The 9,728-nt window shown below is 34.2% G+C and overlaps 2 protein-coding genes across 2 annotated transcripts; both read right to left on the bottom strand.

The window, feature by feature from the left end:
• Positions 1–4,957: 4,957 nt before the first annotated feature.
• On the bottom strand, positions 4,958–6,841 carry LOC149205748 (aldehyde dehydrogenase family 2 member C4-like). Its single transcript, XM_089395145.1, has 6 exons — positions 6,752–6,841; positions 6,495–6,668; positions 6,270–6,407; positions 5,539–5,676; positions 5,348–5,409; positions 4,958–5,231 (listed from the first exon to the last, which is right to left on the bottom strand). The coding sequence occupies exons 1-6, from the start codon at positions 6,764–6,766 to the stop codon at positions 4,958–4,960; spliced, it is 801 nt and encodes a 266-aa protein (XP_089251271.1). The 5' UTR covers positions 6,767–6,841.
• A 105-nt stretch (positions 6,842–6,946) lies between these two features.
• LOC149205747 (aldehyde dehydrogenase family 2 member B4, mitochondrial-like) lies at positions 6,947–9,490 on the bottom strand. The gene is made up of 4 exons (XM_089397494.1): positions 9,418–9,490; positions 8,532–8,674; positions 8,284–8,434; positions 6,947–7,179 (listed from the first exon to the last, which is right to left on the bottom strand). The coding sequence occupies exons 1-4, from the start codon at positions 9,488–9,490 to the stop codon at positions 6,947–6,949; spliced, it is 600 nt and encodes a 199-aa protein (XP_089253620.1).
• Positions 9,491–9,728: the final 238 nt, after the last annotated feature.

The following is a 9,728-nucleotide window of genomic DNA, read 5'->3' as shown; positions in this document are numbered from 1 at the left end:
CTTCTCATCTTCCCTGCATTAACAAGCAAAAGATTTATTTTCTTGCTATGAGCTCTCACAATATATTCTACTCCACCTTTGAATAAATGATATTCATTTTCATGCCTGTGGAAGATAGCTTTTCTGTCATAAAGGTATGGGATGTCCAAAACTATGCCACAGATATCTAACGGCACAACGTCAAGCTCCACTTCATCTATCAAATTTGCAGTAATGGAAAATTTCAGTTTACACTTTCTCATAACCTCCAATTACGCGTTGTCACACACCCAACCCAGTGGATACGGTTTATGATGTGGAATGATTTCCAAATTTAAACTTTTGACAATGTTTTCAGAGACAAGATTGGCTTGAGAGCAGTTATCGAACAGCGTATCAACCTTGTTGTGTTTTGATATTGCCCTTCTGTGAAAAAGTCCTATTCTCCTCTTTTCATTTGGAGTTTCATTTTGTGAGTTTGAAGAACTAGTGCTAGCAATGAATTCTTTTCCTTTTAACCCATGGTTGTGATTTTAGTTTTATCACCCGAATCAAATCCCAAATATTGTTGAGTGGTTGCAGTTGTTTTTTGTTTTCCTTTGTTGTTGTTTTTCTTTGGTCTCATTTTAGGATGAAACTTCCAACAATGAGCTTCATCGTGACCCTCTCTGGAACAATGTTTGCATGTCATTTTCTCTCCTTCTTTTTTGATAAACGCGTTTTTCTTTGCCTTCCCTTTCAAAGCCTTTTCCTTTCCTTTACTCTTAAATGGATTTTTACTACCTTCTTCTTGGGTGTTTTTCCCTCTTGCCTCAAGATGAGTGGCTTGCACACACACATCATCTAGATTATTAGGACTAAACATTAAGATATTATGCCTAAGGTAACTGTGTAAACCCCCTATGTACTTCAACAATGTGTCATGTGATTGCAAATCTACACCTAACGTCAAAGACTTTTTTCTGAATTCTTGGGTGTAATCTTGCACGTTTTTACCTTTCAACTGTCTAAAGTTCTTCCAATTCATGATGACTTTCTGGATATAAGCTAGAGGGTAGAATTGTATTTTGATTGCAACAATGAAATCAATCCAATAAATTGAGATCTTACCATGTTTTTAAATCTCCTCATGAGTCTTTGATTCCCACCATACCAATGTTGCACCCTGCATTCTCAAGGAAGCTAATTGAATCTTTATGTCATCCTCTTGAAGGTTTTTAATCCTACAATAGACCTCCAAATGACGAATCCAATTATCAAGCTTCTCTGCATTCACTTCACCATTATACATTTGCAACTCAAATTTAACATCAAGTTTTAAAAGAGGTGATTTACCAAATCCTTTTGAAGAATGATGATGAGTATGAGTAAAGGTTGTGTTAGTGGAAGAGGGTGAAGGTTCTTTTGAAGAACAAGATGAAGAATATGGTGGAGAGGGTGGAGGTTTTTCTCCATTTCCATTACCTCCTTATAAATAGCCTTCTCCTTTGGGAGGTTTGGAACTTTCCCCTTGTAACTTGGTATTCCTCTCTTCATAGACGACCTTCGCCATCTCTATCATCCAAAGAAAGACATTCAGAAGGTCTTCTCATCTTTTGTCATGTTTTTAGGTTCTCCTTCATGAGACATGATATCTGGAGTGTCAACTGCAACTTGATGCTGAACTGGTGTTGGAGATTATGGAAACCTTGCTCTCCTTCCCCTTGACCCAACTTCAGGGCTTCCAACTAGCTTCCCTTCTCCTCTTTTGAGTTTTAACCTTGTAAGCACGACATAAAATTGCAAACAATTAAATCCTTATTTCACAAAGAAAACCTAAAGCTCTGATACCAAAATGATCTTATTTAGAATATTAGATTGTTGTGCTAAGATACTTCTCAGATTAGAAACAAATTGCTTTCATTGTGCTTAAGGATTCATGATTTTTTGCAAGTGAAATGATGAGTTTTTATGTTAATTTTATGAAAAATTTAATATAAATAAGAGACTGAACAACTACATAAATATGTACAGAACATCATCAAAAACATATTACTATAGGAACGTGATAAAGGAGTTCACCCCTCATGGGATACGTCTCCTTCGTCCAGCTTCCAATGGCTTGGGCCTCTCTATTATGCTCCAAAGTGTAAAATTTTGTGTTTACAATGGTCAAATTCTTTTGAAACCTACCCCAATCAGTTTAGAATAACCAAAAATGGCTATCTAGCCTCTTTTTGCATCCAATTTTGTGGAAAACTGAAGAAGTTATGACCTCTCCTAGTTTTTCCACTATTCGCTCCACAAATTGCTCCAAATCCAGCATGATCCTACTAATTATCTCCAAAAAGTGCTAACCGAGAGAAAATTTTACCATGCGACAGTCCATAATCTGTCGGCACCGACTGTCCCATCGCAAATTGCAATTGGCGAGAACTGAAGGGCTTATGGTTTGTGTATACGGTGGGGTGAAGTGTGATTGTGATATGGTAGACGCAACAAAACTATTAACCAGAACTCATAAACTTATCGAATCCGGCGTATTTTCACAATTCGCAATCGTCAGAGTACTGATGGTCCTATATCTGCAAGACTTTGTTTTCTGTGGTGTGTGATTGTGAAATGCGATTACGATTATCGCATCACAACCCTCCCCTACTCGGGGGCTAATTCTTTAATGTCTTTCCGCCTGCCCTGTTGCAATGTGCGAGTACGAGTATCGCATCACACCCTAGCTATTTCTCGGGCCGATTTTTAACGCCGACCCACCTGCGACATGAGATTTGCAAAATGTGGGGGCTAATGGTGGCCTGCCACTTGGTGTTTCCCAATTCCCTGAAGAGTGCTACCACATCATATTTTCCTGCCATCTGTCCAAGTCAAACCTAAACTTTGACTTGCTCTAACTTTTTCATACAAGCTCGGATTTGAGTGTCGTTCACACCGTTGGAATCAAGATGACAAGATCTTCGATTTGAAGATAATTTTATGGAGATTCTGACAATTTGAGTTTTGAGCCTAATTTTAAGCCACTAGTGAGTGAGAGAGAACAAAGATGGTTTGTGCACTATAGTATTCTATGGGCCATAGATCTCACTTCTTTTTATTTGGATCCATTTACATTTATAGAAAGAGATAGTAGAGCAACATCACCTTCCAATTGGGTTCTCTCCCGGAACAATTTCTCGAGTCATATCTTGTTTTATTATGATTATAAGTAATTGTATTTTATATATTCTCTATTTCTTCATTTTTTATATTATATGCATAAAAATAGAAACCTAATAGATCCATAATTCTAAGGAAAATGATCCTCATAATATAGATTTTGTATTTTCAGTATAAAATTTATTAGATATGTTGGGTTGAACTACCCAATGGAGTATCGATAGTTATTCACAAATCAAAAACATTAGGAAATCACCTTGTACAATAATATAGCTTAAAAATGAAACAAAATATAAGTAGTCATTTATATGATCTCAAATCACGATCATAGAAAAATAATTAGAGGAAAATGCTTACATGAGCCCCAAATCATTAGCTACTAGATCTAGAATTATGAAAGAAAAGGCCACATCATTCCAACATCTTAAACTATAAGCGACCAAATGGTAAGAATCTAAATGAAGAGGTCATATAACCCACTTCTATAATTTATATTAAGCCTAGATGCCTAAGAATAGGTAGCAAATGTTACATGGACTCTAATTTCAAAGATGATCAATTCAAAATACAAAGACTAAGGAAGTCTCCTGTAATCCCAAGTACACCCCAAGGTGTTGAAATTTTCATTGATACTTCATCAATTTGGATGAGTAGTCCTTATGATACCCACCTTCATAAGTGGGGTGCTTCTTGAGGCTTCATGAAGTAACAACAATTAATGTTGGAGAAAGTAACTAGTAGTATTGGAAAGGAGAGGTAGGATACAACTTGTTGCCTTGACATGGAATTTTGAATGGCCCTCAAATTCAACCTCCCTATGGTTGATACAAAAATATAAGAAGCCTACCAAGTATAGCTATAAAAAATTGTGAAGAATATTGATTGAGATTATTCTATAATCTATTTGTGATCTATCTTACCATTCCCATCTACCAAGTATAGATATAAAAAATGGTGACGAATATTGCTCGAGATTATTCTATAATCTATTTGTGATGATGTGGTCTATCTTACCATTCCCATCATCATCATTGAACAATGTTATTTACCATATTCACATTATTCCTTATGTAAAGTTTGAAGTGGTGTTCTTGATAGTACTATTTAGATTATAGAGGATATTCAATAAAAAAAATTAAATGTACATAATTGATGATCATCTAAATTTTTATGCTGACACAACAATTGGAACCAACATATATCTACACTAATGGTGGAATTGGATTTATCAAACATCAAGATGGATCAAATCCCTTGACTTGAAAACATTTCTTCATTTTATTTTTCTTTTAAGAAAAGTTCACCTCAAAGGATTTGATCCCTCTCAACACTTGATAGACCAATGGTTATAATAGAATTTATTAAAAAACTAGACAATAAAAAAGACTTTATCTCAAAAGTATTATATGTAGAAATTTCAAAATATTTGTAAAGCTATTAAATATTGTAAATCAATATCTTAAATAATTTCTTAAAATTTAATAAACATAAATTATATCACTAAAAATAATCAAAACCCTCTCCATCATTATTACTTTATCTAATTTTAAATTCATATTAAACAAATAATTTATTAAAAATTACCTATCAATAATAAGTAAATAGTTCAAAGTTCATTCAAAAAATTAAAAAATATAATATTATAAATAATACCATTTCAATTTTATATGTATAATTATTTAAATAAAAACCCATGTAAATGTAATGACTAATTTGATACATATTTATTATAAGGAATTCATGTGAAGGAAATGACATCATTGACTCAAGTGATTGCTTCAAGCTAAATATATAAAGCAATGAAGCATTTGACAGAGGTTAAAGCATAGTTCTACAACCAAGGTGAATCATGGAGAGGAGTTATGACACACTTGACTGCCAAATAATTTTTAAGGACATCGAGACCCTGCTCTCTACCGATCCCACTCATCTTGTACCCTCCAAACGGAGCATCAGGAGATACTACGTGGTAGCAGTTAACCCAAATCACTCCTGCTCGAATAGATCTCGAAATCCTATTGACTGTATCTATATTCTTCGACACAATTCCAGCAGCTAAACCATATATTGTTTTATTGCCCAGTTCTATGGCTTCTTCAATGGTCCTGCAAATATTATCGTAAAGTTGTAAAAAACAATTAAGTTGTGACAGGAATCATAACAGAAAATAGATAGTGTAATTTAATAATTAATGATTTTTTTATTTAGATTTCAAACTTACCTGAACTTGAAAATGGACATGACTGGTCCAAATATTTCTTCTTTCCCAATCTTCATGTCCTCCTGATACATCAAACCATAAAGAAATCAACCATAAAACATTAGAAAATTTTATTTTATATATATATATATTAAACTGTTGTCAAAGTAAAAATTTATGGCATCCAGATGTATAGTGTTCAGTGAGAGAACCTGCACATGGGAGAAAATGGTTGGTTCAATGTAAAATCCTTTCTCACCCACGCGACTACCGCCTGTCAATAGTTTTGCTCCTTCTCGCTTCCCATGCTCAATGTATTCTAATATTTTCTCAAATTGTGTCTTGTCAATCTGCTCAGACAGGAAATAATATTGACATGAATATAGTGCTTCTTTCTATTCAAATTGCGCCTTTTCAATGTACTTAGCGAAAATAATAGAAAGTTACATTGTTCATTTTCTACTTAAAAAAATGAAAATTTAAGAATGTTTTTGATGTGAGATTTACATGTTGTATGAGTAACTACAACATTATTATGTGAATTGTAGATTTTAAGAATATGTTGGAATTTTTAGTAAATAATTTTAGATATCTAAGAATCAAACAATTCACACCTCTCCCAAAAATCAGTTTCATAAATATTTCTGGAATCTATAATCGACATAAATTCACCATTGCATAACTATACTACATTAAAGTTTCCATGTAATTAAATATTCCTAAAATCTGCGATCGACATAAAGTTAATATTAGATAACTATACTGCAATAGGCTTTTAGAGAGTATGGAATTCATTTGTGGAATTGCAATTTGAAATTTGAGAGGAAATGATACCGAATTTCAACCAACATTGGTAACCCATATTCAGATGACTACAGTTCTAAAAATGGCAGCCCCTTACAGAAAATTGCGGATATAATTGCACAGATCAACATAAACTTACCTGAGGACCATGGTCAACTTCTGGGTTGAAAGGATCGCCGACCACCTGTTTCTTCGCTCTTTCCACTACTCTCTTCACAAATTTATCGTGGATACCCTCTTGAACATATATCCGGGATCCTGCGCAGCATACTTGTCCCTGCCATCCCAATGAAACAGTAATTGGTTTGATTAATGGAAGCGGACCTAATAACTGACTATGGCTACATCGTTGAGTTGTGCTTACACTATTCACAAATATGGCCATGTGGGCAAGATTCACGGCCTCCTCAATATCAGCGTCATCCATGATAATCAACGGAGATTTTCCCCCGAGTTCAAGGGTTACAGGTTTCAAGTTGCTCTGGGCAGCGGCCACCATGATAACCCGACCTATATCAGTAGACCCTGTAAAGGCGACCTACACACAAACAAATACTTCTTTACCAATATTGCTTCCATGGTACCTTGATGCTAAGAAAGATAAATAAGAAACATGATTACCTTGTCAATATCCATATGGCTGCTTATTGCAGCACCAGCCGTTTCTCCAAAACCAGTTATCACATTAAGAACACCAGGTGGAAGCCCTGCCTGTGACAACAGCAAAACACTGACATATTGGCATGAAAACTTCTTAGGGGATAAGAAATGATTTCTGACTTCAACGGTGAATAGAAATTACCGACACATATTGACTTACTCCTTGGCCAGATGTGCACAATAAAGTGCAGTTAGAGGAGTTTGTTCTGCAGGTTTGATAACTATAGTGCATCCACAAGCCAAAGCTGGAGAGGTTTTCATGAAAAACATGAAAAGTGGGAAGTTCCATGGTATAATCTGACCGACCACTCCAATAGGCTCATGCAAAGTATATGCCTGATATTGCCCTCCCATTTTTAATGTTTCCCCATGTATTTTATCAGCCGCTCCTGTACATGTCATGAAATTTATATATCGTAATCACATAGAAACCATTGTTAATTGCATTTCCAGAGCAGAGTAAGTCAATATAATATTTTTTTATTATTGGACAGTGGAGGTCCTGCAATGTTTATAATTGTGATAACTTAGAAGTTACAACCTTGACAATGAACCATATTGACGAACCCTCGTTAACCTACCACAGGATACATTTTGTTTTATTGGTACAAACTACACAAACAACACCTATTTCTTATTCTAAGGAATCAAGGTATAGATAAATATGTCATAAAAGACAACAGTCTAGTGACAACATTTACCTTTACCTACTATTTAAAGGAATCAAGGTGGCATTACAAACAAATAGGTTATATGAGATAATTTTTTAGAGGGTTTATTGTAATAATTAGGTTGGTACAAATAACGCTTATTTCTTTTATAAAAAATCAAAATAAAGGAATCAAGATGAAATTACAGAGAAATATGTTATATCATATAAAAAAAAATATAAAAAAGTTAAATAGTTTATTATATTTGGCATCTTATTTTGAGAAATAAGAAATCAAAATAGATAATTATATTATTGAGCGGAGAAGCTTATTCTACAACCTATTGCGATGTGTAACATTGTCTATTCATCATCAAAGTTGAAATTTTGGTCATGTTAGCCAAAAAAAAAAAATTAAAATCTGAAAAAGAAAACTATACAAAACATTTAAATAATGTAGGCTCATAGAAAAAAATTTACGTAAAGAAATTAGATCCCTCTAAACTCATGTTGGATCCATATTTAAGATAGATCTATGCGGCTAGATAGACATGTCATAACATGATATTAAAACTAGAAATAGAAAAAAAAACAATAATCCACAAACATATCATAACATGAGATTCAAACCCTATAACCAAAAAAACAACATAATCCCTACAACAAAACTTTCCCTCCTTAACACCTACCACAAGATACACATAATATAATATGAATTTTCAATCTTATACCTACCCGAAGATACATATAAGACTCAAAATTCCTTAATGGGAGCTATTTTAAGCACAGGTATCATGGGAGCTATTTTAAGCACAGGTATCATGGAGTATTGACTGTTCAGTACCTGCATAGTATCTGAGAATTTGGATACACCCCATCACATTGAAACGAGCATGTGTGAGTGGTTGTCCATTATCTAGGGTTTCAAGAGCTGCTAGTTCATCTATATGCTGCTCTACCAAATCAGCGTACCTATCCAGAAAGCGACCCCTTTCCTACCCACAAAAAAGGAAATTCTTCATGAGATCCAAATCACAAGGCAAAAACACAAGGGAATCTATTTATGCACAAGGGTCTAAAAAATGATATTACATAGCCAGACATTCGAGGCCAAGGTCCCTTATCAAAAGCCTCCCGGGCCGTCTTCACAGCCAAATCCACATCCTCCTTATCACCTTCTGCGACGCGCGTTATCAAATCTCCTGTTCGAGGATCCAAAGTTTCAAAAGTCTTCCCTGCACCACCAACACCTTACACCCATTAATCCACAGAAATTTCGCCTCATCCTATTAATCCACAGAAACGCCAAGCTCAAGTTCAGAATATTTTAGCATTCAAGTTTGGATAGAAATTTTGGGAGATCTGAGTTACAGCTATCAAATTACAGGATTTTGGGTGCTCAAAGAGTTTTTGAGGGTGCTGAATCAATTTCCACCATAAAAAGAAAAAAACAATTCAAACATTCCTATGATCATAGTCTTTGAAAAGAAATATCGAGATTCTGGTTAAAAATAATTTTCGAGGAGAATATGTGGCCTTGGAAGACAAGGCCGTTTATATCTATATCTAAAAATAAAGAAATAAAACATCAAAAACTCTAAATATTTCAACCTACCTATTAACATTGTTTAAAAATGCTACAATTTTGTTAAGACTGCTAGTTTTTTCAAGAAATTTAATTGTGGGAGTGTTTAAATCATTTTTTGATATTGGAAATAAATTAGTACCATCAAAAATCCTTGCCACACCCAAAATAGTTTAACCATTATAATAAAAATTTAAAAATTTACCACAAAATTTTATCAAAATCAAAATCAGACAAAAATTTCTCTCAACATACTTAAACTGCTTAATTTATATCCAAAAATAAACCAGCAAAACCTAATATTTCAAAATAACATATACATACCTGAAATTGCATCCACAAATTTTCCATCAATAAAGAGTTGGGTGAATTTCACAGACACGATACCATTACCTACCCCATTATCTGAGCCGGCCATTCTTTCACGCAACTCGAATTTCTTGAATCCTTCACGACTGCACACCATTCGTTATAATTAGAAAGTGCTAACAACCATTCGTTATAATTAGAAAGTGCTAACAACGAAGTAGAAACAGATCCAAGCGAAACGCCATGCACCCAAAACCAAGAAAGTTGAAAAGGAAATGAAATTGAGAGAATTCCATTATAAGCAATACCTTCAAGGGAAGAATCTCAGACAGCGTAATCAACATATTGATATCCTATTTATAGGAATCTAATGACTGAGTGACAGAGCCGAGAAT

The sequence above is a fragment of the Pinus tabuliformis genome, chromosome 1_2 (genome assembly GCF_031772625.1).
Source record: "Pinus tabuliformis cultivar Carrire ecotype Pingquan chromosome 1_2, CPIR1, whole genome shotgun sequence".
Lineage (NCBI taxonomy): Eukaryota > Viridiplantae > Streptophyta > Pinopsida > Pinales > Pinaceae > Pinus > Pinus tabuliformis.
This window is presented reverse-complemented; position numbering and strand designations above follow the sequence as displayed.

What these genes read in the sequence shown, in the direction of transcription:
- LOC149205748 (XM_089395145.1), bottom strand. An exon ending in TGGCCATATTTGTGAATAGT is followed by an intron (nt 6,408 to 6,494) that starts GTAAGCACAACT and finishes TTGGGATGGCAG; the next exon opens with GGACAAGTATGCTGCGCAGG. An exon ending in CCATTTTCTCCCATGTGCAG is followed by an intron (nt 5,410 to 5,538) that starts GTTCTCTCACTG and finishes TTGATGTATCAG; the next exon opens with GAGGACATGAAGATTGGGAA.
- LOC149205747 (XM_089397494.1), bottom strand. Translation starts at nt 9,490, where the DNA reads ATGGTGTGCAGTCGTGAAGGATTCAAGAAATTCGAGTTGCGTGAAAGA. An exon ending in CGGCTCAGATAATGGGGTAG is followed by an intron (nt 8,675 to 9,417) that starts GTAATGGTATCG and finishes TTGGTGGTGCAG; the next exon opens with GGAAGACTTTTGAAACTTTG. An exon ending in AATTCTCAGATACTATGCAG is followed by an intron (nt 7,180 to 8,283) that starts GTACTGAACAGT and finishes TGACATGTACAG; the next exon opens with GAGCGGCTGATAAAATACAT.